This window comes from Urocitellus parryii, chromosome 6, assembly GCF_045843805.1.
Source record: "Urocitellus parryii isolate mUroPar1 chromosome 6, mUroPar1.hap1, whole genome shotgun sequence".
Classification (NCBI taxonomy): Eukaryota; Metazoa; Chordata; class Mammalia; order Rodentia; family Sciuridae; genus Urocitellus; species Urocitellus parryii.
Genome location: NC_135536.1, coordinates 6033400 through 6052666, shown reverse-complemented (window position 1 = coordinate 6052666; position 19267 = coordinate 6033400). Strand labels below are relative to the sequence as shown.

The 19267-nt window shown below is 45.2% G+C and overlaps 1 protein-coding gene across 4 annotated transcripts in view; it reads left to right on the top strand.

Annotated features, from left to right (window-relative positions):
- Positions 1 to 18644, top strand: part of Wdr25 (WD repeat domain 25) — a 140715-nt gene extending 122071 nt beyond the window's left edge. For 3 of the 4 annotated variants that reach the window (XM_026415125.2, XM_026415124.2, XM_026415126.2), the window contains exons 5-7: positions 14823 to 14993; positions 17606 to 17746; positions 18215 to 18644. In XM_026415125.2, coding sequence (XP_026270910.2) covers positions 14823 to 14993; positions 17606 to 17746; positions 18215 to 18436 — 534 coding nt within the window. In that variant the 3' untranslated portion in view covers positions 18437 to 18644. Of the gene's footprint in view, positions 1 to 14822; positions 14994 to 17459; positions 17551 to 17605; positions 17747 to 18214 lie in introns of those variants that run through there. The other variant, XM_077799857.1, reaches the window with a different exon arrangement.
- Positions 18645 to 19267: the final 623 nt, after the last annotated feature.

The window sequence follows — 19267 nt, the reverse complement described above, 5'->3', positions numbered from 1 at the left end:
ATTTATTTATGTTGCCACATAGACCACCCAGGTGTTTTCAGCACCATTGTTGAAAGATATTCCATTCCCCAATAGATTGTTTTGGGAGCTTTGATGGAAAATAAAATTTGTGAATCTCCTTCTGGTCTCGTAGTTCTCTTTTGTGACCCGGTGTTAATCCTTTTATCAATACTGTCTTCTATGGGTAACCTTAGCTTATAATTCTTGAAATTGGGAAATGTAAGCCCTCTGGTTTAGTTTTTTCTTTTTGAAGATTGTTCCAGTAATTCCAGGTTTTCTACTTCCCACTTAGACTTTACAATCAGCATATCTTCTATAAAAAGATTGCTGGTGGTGGGCTGGGGATGTGGCTCAAGTGGTAGCGCGCTCGCCTGGCATGCGTGCGACCCGGGTTCGATCCTCAGCACCACATACCAACAAAGATGTTGTGTCCGCTGAGAACTAAAAAATAAATATTAAAAATTCTCTCTCTCTCTCTCTCCTCTCTCACTCTCTCTTTAAAAAAAAAAAAAAAAAAAGGATTGCTGGTGGGGCTGGGGCTACGGCTCAGCCGTAGAGCGCTTGCCTAGCACGTGCGAGGCTCTGGGTTCGATCCTCAGCACCACATAAAAATAAAATAAGGATATTATTTTTTAAAAAAAGATTGCTGGTGTTTGGATTAGGACTGTATCCAATCTGCAGGTCATTCTGGGGACCATGGGCACCTTAATAATGTGGGGTCTTGTGGTCCATGAGCACAGTACATCTCTGTTTTTAGATCTTAATTTCTCTCAGTGGTGTTTTGTAGTTTCCAGTGTTCAGGTGTTACTTGTATTATATTCAATTTATTCCTCACTATTTCGTGTTTTTTTTCTATATTTAATGCAAGTAAAATTTTGTTTTTAATTTAATTTTTCAATTTTTGTTAGCATATGAAAATAATACTAAGTTTCTTACATTGTCTGTGTACCATGTGACCTTACTAAATTAAATTCTCTTCTTAGTCATCATAAATTTTCATATACTACTTAGGAATTTCCTTTTTTATGATCATGTGTCTGTCTATGACTAATATAGTTTAACAGTTTTCTTTCTAATGTATATGCAAATCGTTCATTTTCTTGCTGTATTACAATGGCTACACCCTCCAATATGGTACTAAGTGGAAGACGTGAGAGTAGACACTCTTGCTGTGTTTCTCATCTAATGGGGCTTTTACCATTAATTATGTTTAGATGCTAAGTCAGGTTATATTCTTAGTTTTCTGAACATTTTAATGATACATTGGTGATGAATTTTGTCAAATGATTTTATTGCATTTTTCCTGTGTTCTGTTAACATGTTGAATTACAATGATTATTTTAAAAATGTTAAGATATGCATTTCCTTTTTATATATGGCTTAATTCAAGTTGCTAATAATCTGATAAAAGAGTTTTGTATCTATGAGGATCATAGCATTTTTGTTTTTAATCCTTGTGTTCTTTGGTTTTGATGTGAGATAAATATTGACTTCAAAAAAGTGAATTGACAGCGTTCTCTACTTGTATTTTTTTGAATATTTGTATGGGATTGGTGTTTTTTCTCCCTTAAATGCTTCATAGAATGCACCAGTGAAGACATCTGGACCCAAGGTTTTCTTTGTAGGAAGGAGTTTCATCTCTCTCTCTCTCTCTCTCTCTCTCTCTCTCTCTCTCTCTCTCTCTCTCACACACACACACACACACACACACACACACACACACACTATGTATAAGGCTATTCAGCTATTCTATTTTTTCTTCTTTTTTTTTCTTTCAAGGAATTTTTCCATTTTATCTAAATTGTCAGACTTATTGCCCTAAAATTGTCCTAAACATTCACTTTAAAAAAAAAAATCTTTTTAGTGGCTGTACCATCATTGTTCTTTCCTGTCTGAATACCACCCCATTGTCATGACTCTCCAATCCACTTTTCTTGTGGTCCAAATTTGATGGTAGTGAATCCTTTCATTTTTTTTTAATCAAGAAAATGTTTATTTTGTCTTATTTTTGCCATATTTTTACCTTTATTTTTATATTTTAAAATGGCACATACTTGAAATATAAAGTTTTAGTATTAATTTTTGTATATGGCATAAGGTATGGATAGAGAAGCTACATGTTGTTGACTATGGTTGTTCAATATTCCTGCAACATTTATTGAAAACAATATCCATGGAAATCCATTGGCTGAATATGTGTAGGCCTATTTTTGTTCTCTCCTGCTCCTTGATTCCTTTAGCTATCTTTATGCTATCATTTTCAGTATTGTAATCTTATAATGAGTTTTCAAATCAGCTGTGTAAATCTTCCAATTTTGTTCTTTTTCAAAGTTGTTTTGAGTACACCAGGTTTTTGTTTGTTTTTACATTTCACTTTCACAATCACTTTGAAAATTTCTAGAACAAAAAAACTTGTTGAACTTTGAATGATATCACATCTCATTTGTAGAGTAATTTGGGAGAGTTGAACTCATGACAATATTAAGCATAGTATACTTCTCCATTTATTTAAACCTTTCATCTCTATCACTAATATGTTATTGTTTAGATAATACAGGTTTTCTTTCTTTTGATACTGTGAATTTTTTCAACTGATTTTCAAATATTAGAACAACCTCACATCCTGGGATGAACTGTATTGATCATGAGATCCTCCTTCCTTTTTTTTGGAGTCGGGTCTAACTATGTTGCCCAGGCTGACCTCAAACTTGAACCCTCCTGCCTCTACCTCCTGAGTAGTGGTAACCCTTTTTCATAATTTGGGATTCCATCATGTACCATTGTATATGAATGTTTGTCTCCATGTGCATGAGGATTGTTGATCTGAACTTTTCTTCTTATGAGTTTGGTATCAGGGTAACTCTGGCTTCGTAGAATGAATTGGAAAATGTTCCTTTCTCATCAATTTTCTGGAACGGTTTGTGTAAAATTGACATTATTGCTTCCTTAATATTTGCTAACATTGACTAGTGAAGTCATCTTGGCCTGAAATTTTCTTTGTGGGAAGGTTTGAAACTTTAAATAAAATTTGTGTAGCAAATATAGGCCTATTCCGTTTTCTTATTTTTGGTTGACTTTTGGTAATTTTTGTCTTTTTAAGAAATTTATCTGTTTTACAGTTACCAAATTTTTTAGCATAACATTTTTTATGATATTATCTTTTATGTCTGTATAATCTATAGTGATGTCACTTCATTTCAGTCATTTCTGATGTTGGTGACTTGTGTCTTTTCTGTTTTACCTATCAGTCCATCTAAAGGATTACAAATTTATCAGCACTTTCAAAGTACCAGATTTTGGTTTCATTAGTTTTTCTCGGTTTCTTTTCTATTTTGAAAAAGGGCATTGATTTTTCTGTCTTATTTCCTTTCTTCTTAAATGTGGAATTTAGTTTTATTTTCTTTTTCTCACTTAAGTGAAAGATGAGCTCATTGTTTTGAGCTTAACTGTATTCTTTTACTAATCGGTGTTATTAACTTCCCTCTGGGTTTTGCACAACTGTTAATATAATATTTTCATTTTCATTCATTTAAAAATACTTTCTATTTTGAAATAGAAGTGTTTCAAAATATTTCCTTTTGATTTATCCTTGATCCATAGATTATTTTAAAGTGTGCTAGTTTAATTCCAAACACTTGAGAATTTTTCAAATATCTTTGTTATTTATTTCTAATTTAATTCCATTGTGGTCACAGAACATACACTGTATGTTTGGATCCTTTTAAATTATTGGTACTTTGTCAATGTTCTTGATAAATGTTTTGTGTGCATTGTGTTTTCTGCTTCAGTTGAGTACAATGACCTGTGAATAATCACATCAAGTTGGTTGACAGTGATATTCAAGTCTTTCTATACCCTTTCTGATTCTGATTTGGGTACACTGTCAGTACTGTACCCAATTTCCTGTCTATTACATGGATTCCCCCCCTCTGACTATGGGAAATGAACAATTCCTAGCCCTGTGTAACATCTTGAAATTGTTTTATGTGTTCCTTTCTGGGTTCTTTCTGAGCTTGTGTAATTTCCTCACATATCTAATCTGTGGGGTTTTTAAAAAAATATTTTTATTAGTTTTTGATGAACCTTTATTTTATTTATTTGTATTTGGTGCTGAGAATGGAACCCAGTGCCTCATGTGTGCCAGGCAAGTGCTCTATCACTGAGCCACAACTCCAGCCTCTGGTTTTTTTTTTTTTTTTTTTGGTACTGGGGATTGAACCCAAGGATGTTTTACTACTGCACCATGTCCCCAGCCCTTTTTATTTTTTATTTTGAGGTGAGGTCTTGTGAAGTTGCTTAGAGCCTCGCTAAGTTGCTGAAGTTGGCTTTGAACTACTATCAGTCCTCCTGCCTGAGCTTCCTGAGTCACTGGGATTATCCAAACATACAGTGTGTAGATTATGGGTGTCACCATTATATGTCTGTCTGCTCTGTAAGAGCAGCTATGATGTGGTTTGAAAGTGTGTGTCCTGGAGTCCATATGTTGGAGCTTAACCCCAAGGAGATGTATTAGGAGGGGGCTCTGGGAACTGATTAGGTCATGAAGGATCTGACTTATGAGTGGGACTCATGTCCCATCCTCATGTCCTTTTCTTGTAGAAAAGGCTGGAGAGAGTTAGCCCCCTTTGCCCTTTCGTCTTTTCCATGCAAGGACACAGTTAACCTCACACGGTGAAGATGCAGCAGGAAGACTCAGGCTCTCTCTGGACACCAAGTGCGCTGGTGCTTTGATCTTGAATTTCTCAATCTCTAAACTGTGCAAAATAAATTTGTATTATTGATCACCATCCCATCTAAAGTGGTTTGTTATGGAAGCAGAAACTAAGAAGAGCTGGTTGAAATTTCTGACTGTAAGAGTGGATCTATTTCCTTTGTTGATTGGTTTTCCTGTAATTAGCTGCATAAACATTTAGAATTGTAATGGTCTCCAGAACAATTGAATTGACTCTTTGATCATTGTGAAAAGACCTTCTTTATCCCTTGTAATATTCTTTACTCTGAAATCTATTTTGTGTATTATTAACATAAGCATTCCTTGATTATTATTAGCATGGGTCACCTTTTAATCTACTTGGGTCTTTATATTTAAGGAAGGTTTATTTTAGGCATCATAGAGCTAGGTCTTATGATCTAATTTGCTCTCATATCTAGCAGTCTCCTTGGAACTAAAGTGTTTATCCTACTTTAATTTAATGTGGTTATTGATGTGGTTGTGTTTAAATCTTAAATTGTTGTGTTTATTAATCTGTTCAGTCTATTCTCCTTTTATCTTTCCTTCTTAGTATTTAAGTGATTTCACTTATCTTTTTTTTTTTTTAACTGTCTATGACTTGTGGATGTTTTTAGTGGTTGTTTACCTTCAAGTTATATTCTGTCTCCTCTTCCAGAAGACTCTTAAAACAGTGCACAGATTTCCATTTCTTCCCTTGGGGTCTGTATGCTGTGGTTGTTGGGCTTTTTACATTGTACATGTGCTATAGTCCCCATGGCACATTATTATTTTTGCCAGAATTAGCTCATAGTTTAAAAATTTTTTTGATAAACTGTTATGTATTTTTTTACTATTCTTATTTGCTTTTCAATGTGTATAAATTCTGATCTGCTATGTTTTTCTTTGTGCCTTAAGGATTTCTTTTAACATTCCATGTGTTTTTATCTGTTAGTTAAAAATTATCGCAGCTTTATTTGTCTGAAAAATATCTATCTCTTTCTTTCTTTCTTTCTTTCCTTCTCTCTTTCTTTCATATTTCCAATGGGTAAAGGATATAGTCAAGAGTCAAGAGTTTCCCCCCAGTATTTGACACATATTGCTCTACTGTCCCTCCCTTGCCTGGTTTCTCATGGGAAGTCAGCTGTCATTCTTGTGTTTGTTTCTCTGAATGTATCTTTTTCTTTGTTTGCTTTTAAGATTTTCTTTTCTTTTCTTTTTTGTCATTAATTTCAAGCAGTCTAAGTGACATTCCTTGGTGTATTTTTTTCTGTATGTTTTAAGGTTTGGGGGTTCTTTTTATCTGTGCATTTATGGTTCTAATCAAATTTGGCATTTTTTGAGTGGTATTTCTTTTTGTTTCCCTCAGCCTCCACCCATCCCTTCTCCAGTCATATTCATGTTAGGATTTTTGGATTTGTTCCATAGCTCACGGTGGTGGTTCTTCCCTGGTCTTCAAGGGGACTGGCCATTTCTTGTACAGTGGCTTATCTGCTGCCTTGAGCAGACATTGCTTCATTTCACTGCTGTGTGTTTCATTTGGGTCTTTTAGAAATATCTCCATGTGGACTATCTTTAACATTCTCACGCTTTCCACGCCTTCTTGGCCGCGTCGTAGGTAGCACGTAGCTGAAACTGTTCTATTGTTGTTTTCTCTTCACTCTGTCACCTGGGTTACTCCTGGGTCTCTGCTGATGGAGTTCCTTCACCACCGGTGGCCCTCTAGGTCTGCTCATTCTTTTTTTTTTTTTTTTTCGTGCATGGGAAATGAGCTCTTTTATTTTATTTTATTTTTTAAATTGTTGGTCGTTCAAAACATTACGTAGTTCTTAATACATCATATTTCACAGTTTGATTCAAGTGGGTTATGAACTCCCAATTTTACCCCGTATACAGATTGCTGTATCACATCAGTTACCCTTCCATTGATTGACAAATTGCCTTTCTAGTGTCTGATGCATTCTGCTGTCTGTCCTATTCTCTACTATCCCCCCTCCCCTCCCCTCCCCTCCCCTCCCCTTTTCTCTCTCTACCCCTTCTACTGCTCATTCTTGATTGGATGTCAGACATTGTGAATTTTACTTGCTGGGTGCTCAAGATTTGGTTCTTCCTTTACATGTTCTTGAGATATTATTCTTGGTTCCGGTTGTATTGCTTGGAAACAGTTTGCTCTTTTTGAGGATTTTAAGTTTTATTTGGTGGAATCCAAACAGCCACTATGCTAGAGGGAATTTGGCCTCATTGCTGACAGTAGTATACTAATGTCCTGTGTATCACAGGTCTTCCCCCCTTGACTGGGGAAACATGAACAATTCCTAACCCTGTGTGACACCTTGAAGTTGTTTTGTGTATTCCTTTCTGGGTTTTTCCCCTGAGCTTATGTAGTTTCCTCACATGAATAACTCACTGACCACTACTGATATTATATGTTACAGGGAAAGGAGTGTTAATATCTATTTTCAGTTCTGTCAGTTTTTGATCATGTATTTTGAAAGTCTGTTGTTAGGTGTATACATATATGGGATTGTTTCGTCTTCTAGATAAGTTAACATTTTTATCTTTTCATAATAACTTGTATTCCTGGCAGTGTGACCTGCTCTGAAGTCTACTTTAACTGATGTTAATGTCAGCCTCTCTAGATTTCACTTGCTTGTGGTTTTTTCCTGTCCTTTTACCTCTAATTTATTTCATTGTAGTTAATTTATTTCATTGTATTTAAGCCCAGGTAGCTTCAGATTTCTGGGTTCAAGTCATCCTCCTTCCTCAGCCTTTCAGAATTTAGGGCTGTAGGCACACACTACTGCACCTGGGTTTATTGTGTCTTTTTTTAAAAGTTGAAATCCAACTTGAGTCTTTGTTGGTGGTTTTAGAAAATTTATAGTTAACATAATTACTGATAGGGTTGAATCTGGGCTTACCATTTTTTATTATTATTTTTACTCTGTCTCCTGTTTTTATTCCTCTTCCTTTTTTTCTGTCTTCTTTGGATGATTTCAATATTCTTTTTTATTGTTATCATACACCATGATGTAGATGAATGTCCCCAAACATGTACATGTAAGTGCTTAGTGCCCAGAGTGCCACTGTAGGGAGATACTGTGGACATTCAGAGGTGGGGCCTATGGAAAGCCTAGGTCCTGGGTGGACCCTTGGGAGGGGCTAGGGGACCCAGGTCTCCCTGACCTTCTCCCTGACTTGTAACGAGAGCGTTCCCTGGCTCTGACACACTCCTGCCCTCACGCTCTGACCCACTCCTGCCCTCACGTGCCGCCCCTGTTGGAGGAGGCTCGGTCCAGTGGAACTGCCCAGTCTTGGACCTGAACCTTCAGAACCATGAGACAAAACAAACCTCTCTTTACAGGTAGTAAAGTGTTAGGTGTTTCATTGCAATAACATGAAACTGAGTGATTCATTAGTTTTATCTATTAGCATTTTGGCTTTTTGCAGTATATGTTTAGGCGATTGCTGTAAGGATTTTAATATGCATGCCTAATTTTTCACAATTCTACATATTCTAATATTTTTACCTCTTCAAGTAAAGCATAAAATTTTTTAATCAGTTGGATCTTCTTACCCTCTATCCTTTTTGTAGAGTTAGATATGGATTATATTTACATCCTGCCCAGATGACATAATAACTTATTTTCAACAGTCATACGTATTTCAGATAACTTAAGTAAAGAGGAAAAGTTCTAAAAATGTTTTCCCAGTCCTTTGCCTTTGTTGTCACTCTCCTTCACCCCTGAAGTCCCAGGTGTTCTCTGGCAGTATTCCCTCCGACCTGGAGAGCTTCCCTGAGTGTGGGTTTTAGGTGGAACGGGTCTGCTGCATGGTGCACTCAGGTCTTCTCCGCTCCTGAAGGGTTCTTCCTAACGCCGTTCTTACTGTCCGTGCAGCGCTGGTCCACAGCCTCTCTTTGACTGTTTTCAGTGTTCCACTGTCTTCTGGCCTTACATGTAATTCTTCATTTTTTTTTTTTTTTCCTGAGTGTGTTCAGTATTTTTAAAAGGGCTTTTCAGCAATTTGATTGTGATGGGCCAGGACTTGGTTTTCTTTGAATTATCTTCTAGTCTTTTGACTCTCACAGTTTATGATGTTCACCAAATTTGGATAAATGTTAATTAATACTTGGAGGAAGAGGGAAGTACTTGGAGGGAAAGGAAAGGGAGAGGGAGAAGGAGCGAGGCCATTGTGGGCTTACTCTACGTGAGGTCAACAGTAGGTTCTGTCCACTTTTAGGTTCTGTATTTTTTCTTTCCTTCTGGAACTTGCTGAAGGGTTTTAAACGCAGTATCTTCCAGTTCACTTGTTTCTTTCGCAGTGTCTCATCTGCTGTTAATTTTATCTAACATATTTCCATCTCAAACATTGCCCATTTCATCTCTGGAAGTTCAGTTTGAGGCTTTTTTTTCTATTTCTTCTATATCCCTATGTACCATGCCCATCTGAGTGCTGAGGTTGCTTATTGTTTCTGTGGCCTTCTGTGGACAGAGCTAGGACATATTTTTGTTTTTAAAACAAAATACACTGTTGTTTATGCTGATTCTTTTAATTCAAATTTAGGATCCCAGAATTTTCTTTTGCTTTGTTTTTAATATTTTCATTTCTTTTTGCCTGAAAGATTTTATTTCTGTCTATCTTAACACAATTTTGGGGTTATATACTGGCACTAATGATAAATGAATGTCAGCAGTTTAAACTTTTTAATAGTTCTTTTTGTCCACAATGGGTATCTAATTAGGATCTATTATCAAATTACTGGTTTTCCATTAATGTATATTCAACTAAGGCTCTTTCATTAAATTAGTGTGCTCTAAAGTCTCTTAAAAGAAATCCTCTTTGTGTGGTTAACCTACCAAATCAATATTTGGTTAATTTCATTTGCTTAATTTTGCTTTCACATTTTATAGATTGCTTTTTAAGTTAATTTTGTTGTATAATTTAATAAAATATGTACATGAGTCTAGAGAAAGAGTTGGCAAGCTGCAGCTTGTGGGTCCAGTTTGGCCTGTGAGCTGTTTTTATGTGGCCCTTGAGTGCAGAATGTTTCTCACATGTTAACCAGCCCCAACACTGACACACACTATTCAGCAGTGACTGTATGTGGCTCCCTGAAGTAGTGTGGTCTGGCCCTTTACAGAAAAAAAAAAAAAAAAAAATCTGTGACCTTTGACCTCAAGTCATATCTTCAGAACAAGGGGCAGTATACCAATGTCCTATGAGAGAAAGATAAAAAGTCTTACCCATAACCCTGTCTCTACCATTCTGTCTTCCCTTCTCTAGAGAAAAAAAATTTTATTTACTTATTTTCATTTTTGGTTTATCTTTCCACTTTTTCTAGTGTAAGCAGCTGGGGTGTGGCTCAGTGGTAAAGCGCTTGCCTGGCCTGCATGAGGTCCTGGGTTCCAGCCCCAGCCCTGCAATAAGTGAGTAGATCAATAGACGAGAAACAAGTGACACTTACTGCAGCTGCACGTCCAGGGAGCACACTGTCCTCCGCTGCTGCACTGCCCCTCTGCCTGGCATCTCTCCACTGGGCCCTGGCAGGCCAGAGCACCTCCTTCTCCTCCACAGGCCTGCATTCTGGATGTCCTGAACGTCCTGCAGGGTACTCAGCCTTTCTTGCTTGATGGATGCTGGGCTGTGTCCATTTCTTTATTTTCATAGGCCGTGCTGCTTTCCATGACATGGTGTGACTCTGGGGTCAGTTCTCAGAAGTGGGGTTGCTGGTCTGTAGCATTGCTGGGTAGCTATGCCCACTTCATTTTGGTAGAAGTGGTGCAGACCCTGTGTGCAGGGGCCATGCGTGGGTGCAGCACATCTGTGCCCAGCCCCCAGTCACCTGTGGAGTGTGTTAGCAGACCTTGTGGTCTTGTCCGTTAGGTAGGTAGTGCTTGGCGTCTGGTGTCTCTGTCACGAGCAAGGCAGGAGAGTCGGAGCCTCTTTGAGCTGTTCTGCTGCCCATTTTCTACAGAGCTTTTGGTCCTTTTCATCTGTTTTTAGATACAGTCTCTGAATTATTGATGGTGACCTTTGACTCCACTGTAAGTCGTAAATATTCTTTCCATTTGTCTTACTTCACTTCTTTTGTTTATTCACTTCTTTTCTGCCAGCCGAGAGTGTTTTTTCTTTTTTTTCTTTTTCTATCTTCGTGTAGTTTTCTCTTACTGCTTATGGTTTTGGGAGTCACAGCTGGGAAAGTTCTTCCAAGTTTGAGGTTCTAGAGAAATTCATTCATGTTTTCTCCCATTTTTAATGTTTTTTTTTTTAAACATGTAAATTTTTATTTCTGTTCAAACGTATCAGCAGGGCACTCCTGACAGTCAGTGTACTATGTGTTGGCTCCTTGTGTGAATGGAAACCCTGGAAGGGGGCCCATGCTGCCCTCCAGCTCAGTTTTAGTGAGGACTGCCTGCATCCTGGCGTTGGAGGAGACCAGAGTGCTTATCTTCTGGGAAGAGGAATGGAAGTGTGGAGAGAACGGACTTGCCCAAGAACACTCAGCTCTATCCTGGGGTGCCGGCTCTTGGCTGGCTCAGAAGAGGAGGCTCATGAGCATCTGCTGTGTGCTGGGTGCTCAGCTGGACGTTCAGCTGTTAAGATGGAGGTCTCTTGTTGTCCTACTTTACAGGTGTGGAGACTGAAGACAGAGAGGCAACTTACTTGCCGAGTCACACAACTAGTTATAGGCCTCGGACTTCCCAGGGCACTTGCCTAAGCACTTTGGCCTTCCCAGTTGGCGCCCTGTCCATGTTCATCTGGAGAGGCCCTCCCCCTGCCTCTCGTGTTGATGTGGCACTGTGTGTGTGCACTCCCTCTGCCCTTCTCCCACCTCTGCCCAGGTCTTGGAGCAGCTTTTCTTGGTCTCCATGTCCCTGGGCCTGGGCAAGGCCTGGACTGCTCTGATTCTGAGGGGCCTGTGAATGACCTCCGAGGTCTCCTTCAGGGGTGTGGTGGGGCCAGCAGCAGCAGAGGCCCCGTGTGAGTTGCCTCGGCCTGGCTGTAGGATAGAGCTGGGGGCCTTGGGCCCTCCGGTTGCTGTCTTTTAAGTCACTGTTTTTCACTCATGCATTTACCCAGCAGTTAATCTAGCACACTTGACTGAGGCCTGCCAAGACTACCTCAGAGGCTGGGCAGCAAAGCTTTTGTCGTGGCGTGAGTGGGAGCCGAGGCTGGTGGGGAGGGAGCTCCGGCTCCTGAGGTGCGCAGAGCAGGGTCCCCCACAGCCCCACTATGCCCAGGCCTGGGTGCAGAGCACTGGCAAGGTCCTGAGAGAAATGGCCCACACCCTAGCCCTCCTCTTTCTGAGGACTCAACTCTGGGCCTGGAGAGGGAAGGGATCTCCCTGTGCACATGGTGGTCGCTGTGGGCTCCAGGCAGGAGCCTCGCCTGTGCCCTGGGCCTGTGCACTGGAGGCCAGAAGCCACGGAGGCACAGCGAGTCTTCCTGAGAGTCAGCAGCAGCCCAGCGCTGCCCACGTTAGCGGGCGGCCCTGGTGAGCCTTGTGCTGGGCCTTCAGGGGTTTTTCATCACCCCTGCAGGTGTCACAGTCTGTCCTCCACTGTCCCCAAGGCTTTGTACCTGCTTGTCTGCCAGGACCTGCAGTTGCCAGAGGAGTCCCTTTTGGATGCAGCTAGTCTGGTCTGGGCAATGACTTCCCCCTGGGATGGGAGGCACCAGCTGTCCATCTCATCAAGTTTGCCATAAAATCCACTAACCAGACACACAAATGGCCCCTCTGCTGTTTCCCAGGGACTGAGCAGCATGAAGGCAGTCAATCATGTTCCCAGATGATCGCTTAGACCATGGCTCCAAAGGCCAGCCTTCTACTGACAGCCGCGTTATTGGCAGGGATCGCCCATAACACGGCTTGTTTCCCGGCCATTCAGTTTTATGACACCCAGTGGGCTGGGCCATTTCTGTCTATTCTGGGGGAATGTATAGAGGTTTGCCTTGGGAGTGGCTGGTGTGTGGGTAGGGCATGCAGACAGTTCTGCTGCAGACAGAGCCAGGAGCCACACCAGCTCCTGGGCACCTTGCCTCCTCGGGGCCTTCACAACGCCTCCTGCATTCCTTCCTGTTCACCCGCTGCAGAGCCTGAGGGACTGAGGCTGGTGGGGAGCTGTGGTGATGGGCCACATGGAAGTTCATGGTTCTGGCACAGAGATGGGAGTTGCCCAACATCTGTGGTGCCTGGCCACAGCAGTTTTATATGGGCTGGTGATACTCTGGGGGCTGTTCTGTGGCCACCATGGAGGAGAAATGTCTCAGTGCACAGGCCACACCCAGGGACATGTGCTGGCCAGATTTGCTTCTCTCCTGGCGTCTGGTGCCCAACTGTCTCCAGACTTCCTTTTCCTTCTGTGAAGCTTAGCGATTAAGAAGGCTTTGGGAGAAGAGAGAGGGGATGGGAGGTGTGCAGAGCTGTTGGGGCCTGGGGTGGCCCATAGAGCTGGTGGTGCTGAGGTGAGACTGGACTCCACTGCTAGACCTGGAGCCAGTGAAGAGGTCTTTCCAGAGCTACCCTGTCAGAGCCTTGCTTCCTTGCCTCCCTTCTCACCAGAGTCGACAGTAACACTGCCTTGGGGTGCTGCTGTTCTTGGGAGCTGGGATGCGCAGGGTCCTTTCTCAGGTCCTCCCAGACTGGCAGGTAGACCATGGCAGCAGTAGCACAGCCCTGGGGGCCCTGGCAGGGCTTGGCACTGTACCTCAGCCCACCCTGTGAGGCTCAGGTGTGTCTGGTAGAAGCCTGGTGTGTGGAGAACACACCAAAAGCAAGTGCCAAGCAGCCCCTGCCGCCTAGGCTGCTATTGCAGGCATCTTTGGGAGAAGAGAGAGGGGAAGGGATAGCTGTTGCAGGGCTGTCGGGGCCTGGGGTGGCCCATAGAGCTGATGGTGCTGAGGTGAGATTGGACTCCACTGTCTCCCTGTCCTGCATCCAGGGGTCTGCAGGGTGACCTTTTCTGCTCCTTGACCACTTTTTGTGCTTCACGGGCCCACCTTGAAGTCACCTTAGCTGAAGGCTACTTCTGATGAGACTCAGAGAAGAGCAGTCATTTGTTACTACCCTTGCCCATGAATTTAACCCCAGGAACTGGCCAGTAAGAAACTGAATTGGGGTCCCAGGCATGGGGAAAGGATCTGCACCACTCTGGCTGTGTGACCTTGAGCCAGTCTCTACCTCTCTGAACTTAGTATTCCTCACCTGTCTAAATGAAGTCTGTGGAGGGCTGCATTTAATGGGAATTCAGGGTGTGCACTTGAAAGGGAAAACAGAAAACACCAGTCAAAAATTTTTGCAGACTCCGTTTCTTGATTTGTGAAGACAGTTCATTCCACAGCTGGCAGGACTGAGCTGTGTTGGTGCCACAGCCGTGTGTTGGCACCCTGGGAGCTGGAACTTCGGCGGCCTGGGCACACTGGCCTTTTCTGTCAGGGTGCAGTGATGTCACGGCATCCTTGTTTGTGAATGGAGCTTCTCTTGGTTCTCAGGTGGCCTCTCCCCTGCCCAGCCCAGGTGGAGTTGGAGCAGCAGAGGGTGTGGAAAGCAACCTTGAAGAAGCAGAGGGGGCACGGTCAGAAGATGAGGTGGGCCTCCAGAGCTGGAGTGTGTTTGCCACTCTGGCCTTAGGGTCTATCTCCAGGAATGCTTGCTCCCTGTATCACTGTCACTCCTCCACGGACAATGGTTCGGGACTTTGTGAGCTGGGAATTATGTGACGTCGATATTGATGAGTATCACCACGCCCTTGGGGACCTCGAGCAAGGCCTGGGCGCTTCTTCAGCGCATTTTCATGGGGTACCTGCTGTTCTCAAGGGGCCTGTGTGCTGGAGAGGCTGGTGCTTCATTGGACCCACCCATGAGGCAGCAGGGGGACGCGGTCATGGGACTAGGCTGTCATGGGGGAGGCATCACAGAATAGCCCCAGGAGCTGCAGGCACTGGCCTGCTGGGAAGCCGGGTGTTCCCCCTCTGCACAAGCACATGGGGCTGCTCTGCTAGAGCGAATGTGGCCCAGAACCGCTTCAATAAACCCACCGCCTCCTGGGTGCCTGGGTGGGCACCTGCCCTGTGCTCCCGGGCTGCCCTGTGTGACCAGTTTCTTCTCCTACAGGTGGTGAGAGGCTACAAGGCAACCATCCAGCAGACCTTGGACATCCTCTTTCTCCAGGAAGGCTCTGAGTTCCTGAGCAGCACCGACGCTTCTACCCGGGACTCTGCTGACCGTACTATCATTGCCTGGGATTTCCGGACCTCCGCCAAAATCTCCAACCAGATTTTCCACGTGAGAAGCTCTATTTGGCAATGTTCTCAGTTTCAACCCTGGCATATTCCTGTATCCCTGGTCTATCTGGGTTCCCAGGCCCCTCCTGTGGGACAGGGTTCAGCTGCCTGAAATCTTCAGGATGGGACCCAAGAGCGAGTTACCAGCACTGTCTGCAGGCCCCCAGAACAGCGCTTCTGCTTTCCTATCCCAACACAGGATCTACCACAGTTGGGGCAGCCCCACTAGGTGAAGGGAAGATGGCCCTGTGACCTGAGAGGCCCTAAGCCTCCCACTGCCAGCCCAACCAGCCAAGCAGAAGGGGTGTCTTGACTTCTCTTGCTCAGCATCTTTGGTAGGTGGTGCGATGGAAGAGTTCGGAGCAGGGGCTTGAAGTAGAACACCTTTGCTAAAGTCCTGCATTCATCACCTGCAAGGTGGGCCATGGGACCATTATTTAGCCCCCCGCCCCCATACTGGTGATTGAACCCAGGGGCGCTATACCACTGAGCTACACTCCTAGCCCTTTTTATTTTTCATTTTGAGGCAGGGTCTTGTTAAGTTGCTGAGACTGGCTTGAACTTGCCATCCTCCTGCCTTAGCTTCCCAAGTAAGCTGAGAGGGCCTCTAAACCAGCTTATTAAGCCTCTTTTTTGGAGGAGCATAACTGGGGATTGAACTCAGGGGCACTCGACCACCAAGCCACATCTCCTGCCCATTTTTTTTGTATTTTATTTAGAGATGGGGTCTCACTGAGCTACTTTGTTCCTCACTCTTGCTGAGGTTGGCTTTGAATTCGCTATACTCCTGCCTCTGCCTCCTGAGCCACTGGGATTGTAGGTGTGTGCCACCGTGCCCAGTTAAGCCTCTTTAATTTTTATTTTTCCTGTTAGAAAATTAAGAATGAGAGTTAGATGCTATGGCCTTTGCCCATAGTGTCAGCTATTCAGGAGGCTGTAGCAAGAGGATCACTTGAGCCCAGGAGTTGGAAACCAGCCTGGGCAACATACAAGGCCCTGTCACAAAACAAAAACAAACAAACAACAACAACACCACCACCAACAACAAAACAGAAAATTGAGGATGATATTCTTTACTACAGAAAGTGGTTTTGAGAATTAAGGGAGAATGCTCATAAAGAGCACATAGCACAGTGCTAGGCACAGGGAGTGCTGCATTATGTTTTCACTGTTTTTACCAGTATCAGCGCCACATTCGCTGTCCCCACTACCAGCACCAGTGTCATCACCACCACTCCTTGTCCTCCCCCCATCATCATCTCCACCATCACTGTTACTGTCACCACCAGTCGTCAGCACTGACACCATCCTGGCTCCCATCATCATTGCAACAGCCACCACCTGATCATCACACCACAGTACCACCACCAGCACCACAGTCACCACCACTACAACCACCATCATCACACTCATGACCACCACTGCCAGTTATCACAGCTGTCCCCACCAGCACCTGTCACCACCACCAGCACCACCGCATCACTACTATAGCCACCACCACCAGCACCACTGTCACCAGCACCACAGTCACCAGCACCAGCACCACGGCCATCACTACTGTAGCCACCACCAGCAGCACCAACCCCATCATTACCACTGTCGCCTTTGGAGATGGCAAATCTGAGTTTAAAGTGCTGTCATGTGTGCAGGCCCCTTCTCCTTGTTTTGACGGTTCCAAGTGGCCTGAGCAAATCGCCTGCCTCCTCCCTGCAGGGGTTTCTAATGCTGCCCACTGGGAAGGAAAGGCCCCGAGAAGGGCTCAGGGGCACGCCTGACCACGGAGGGCACCTCTGACCATGGAGGGCACCTGTCTGCAGGAGCCCGTAGAGACCTGGAGCCAGGCTGATGAAGCATGTCCTGCCGCAGGTGCTGTGCCAGCAGCTCACGCCAGGGAGCGCATCATCCGGCCACCATGGCCTCTGTGCCTCTGATGCATATTGTCCTGAGGGCCCCTCACTTTGTCCTCTTGAGTGGGGTCATTTCAAGACTCTGACTTAAGTCTCACACGTTAAAGGCCAGGTCTAGCTGAGGGGGGAGTTCTTAGAGTTCTTTCTGTGGGGACCCCACCCCCTTGTGATTTGAACAGTTTATTCCCACTTTACCTATTCATTTGGCCATTTACCTCCTCATTTCCTGGGCCTTTTGGCTATGTGAGACCCTGGGTTGGGCAAGGCTGGGCCATGGGACTGGGGTTCACCATGGAGGTAGGGAGGTGGGCAGGACCACATGAGGCAATGTCCCAGGGCTCAAGAATTAGGATGTGGATATATTTGGGGGCCATTTTTAATCCTGCCACAGGGTTTCAGGTATCTTCTAGGAGCTGGAGAAGGGCAAGGAAATGAGATCCCACACAGCCTGGTGAAGGGACACAGCCCTGAAGACATCCTGATTTTAGCCCAGTGAGAGTCCCATCAGATTTCTGACCTCTAAAACTGCATAATAACTTTGTGTTGTTTTAAGCCACTAGATTACAGCGGCAGTAGGAAACTCATTCAGACCTTCAAGCCAAGGCCTGGCGGGAGGGTACCAGGCCTCAAGAGCAGAGTGAAGGCTGGAGATGAACACCCCACGAGCAGCCTTCTCTGACCTTCCTGTGGTCTTGCTGTTTCTCAGGAGAGATATACCTGCCCCAGCCTTGCCTTGCACCCAAGAGAGCCTGTATTCCTGGCACAGACCAATGGAAACTACCTGGCCCTCTTCTCTGCTGTGTGGCCTTACCGGATGAGTAGACGGCGGCGCTATGAAGGACACAAGGTACACAGAGCCTCCTGGTAGGCAGCACCAGGAATGGACTTGGGGCCCAGGGCATGACCCTCTGTCTGGGGTAGATTCTGCCTTCTCTTTCCTAGGCTTTTGTCCACCCCAGATCCTGGGCCAATCTGAAAGCACTAGGGAGCTCATAAGGACAGTGGTGGAGGTGAGGGCAGGAGCAAGCCAGAATGGGCACAGGGCCATCTCTGCATCAGCCTCTTCCCACCCAAGGCCTCCTTTGCTGGGCAGAAGGGGCCAGAAACTCAGTGACTTATCACTGAGACTGCTCCAGCCGGCTTCCTCTGGACCCTCCTTGGAACGTGGCCTATTCCAGAGCCTCTCAGAAGAACTGGCTTGGCCTCAGGGCTGTTGGGCCTCAGGTGTTCCTCTGTAGAGTGGAGTCATAATCCTGATGCACAGGTATCCTTGAGGACTGGGTGTGGCCCACTCACCACCCCCATGTCTCTACAGGTCGAAGGCTATGCAGTGGGCTGTGAGTGTTCTCCGTGTGGTGACCTGCTGGTGACAGGCAGTGCTGATGGCCGGGTCCTGATGTTCAGCTTCCGAACAGCCAGCAGGGCATGTACGCTGCAGGGGCACACGCAGGCCTGTGTTGGCACCACCTACCACCCCGTGCTGCCCTCCGTCCTCGGCACCTGCTCCTGGGGAGGTGACATCAAGATCTGGCACTGATCCCAGCTGGGCCTGGGGCCCCCTTCTTCCTCAGGGGAGAGAGTTTGGGCACTGAAATTGGCCTTGGGTTGGACCTAGGCAGATGCTGCCTCCACCACCTGCTGAACCTCTGTTTCCTCATTTGTAAAGTGGGGACAAGAATCTGTCTCAGGGTTTTGAAGACTACATGAGTGAAAGCACCTGCCAGGTGGCCGGTGATGCCCAATAAACGTTGCTTTTCTACTTCTTAGGCTATGTCAGCAACAGACGTGCATTAGCAGCTCTCTCCTGCCACCCAACTCCCAGGCCCACTGGGATGCTGAAGACAAGAGAGGGCAGGGGAGCTCGAGGTGGGCCATTCTGCTCTGCTGATCCTGAGAGGAGTGTCTCCAGGGCCAGCGGGCTCTGCGCCTGGCTCTGCCCTTGGAAACCCTGTGCTAGAGTTCTGTGGCCCTGCCAGCCTCACAGGGCCCCAGCCCCTTCCTCCCGCACAGTATGTCCATCTGGTCCCTGCTCTGCCCAAGACTCACATCCCCTGGGGTGACTGACTATCCTGGGGAAGGGGTGATGTGGAGAAGCAGGCCCTGCAGAGCCTCACGGAGCTGGGCTGGGTGAACCTTGACTCTTCAGGGGCCTGGGCATGTCAGTGCACACTGAATCCCACCAGAACTGTCGTTGAGGGGCCATGCCTGCTAGGAGGGCACATGCGGAACCCAAGGGCCCCCCCCACCAGCAGATGAGGATGGGGACCCCAGGTGGCTTGGAAGTCCTCCTGGAGGAGGCAGGCCTCTAGCTGGCAAGGAGGGCATCCTGGAGGGCAGGCAGCAAGGAAATGCTGAGGATGTGAGGAGG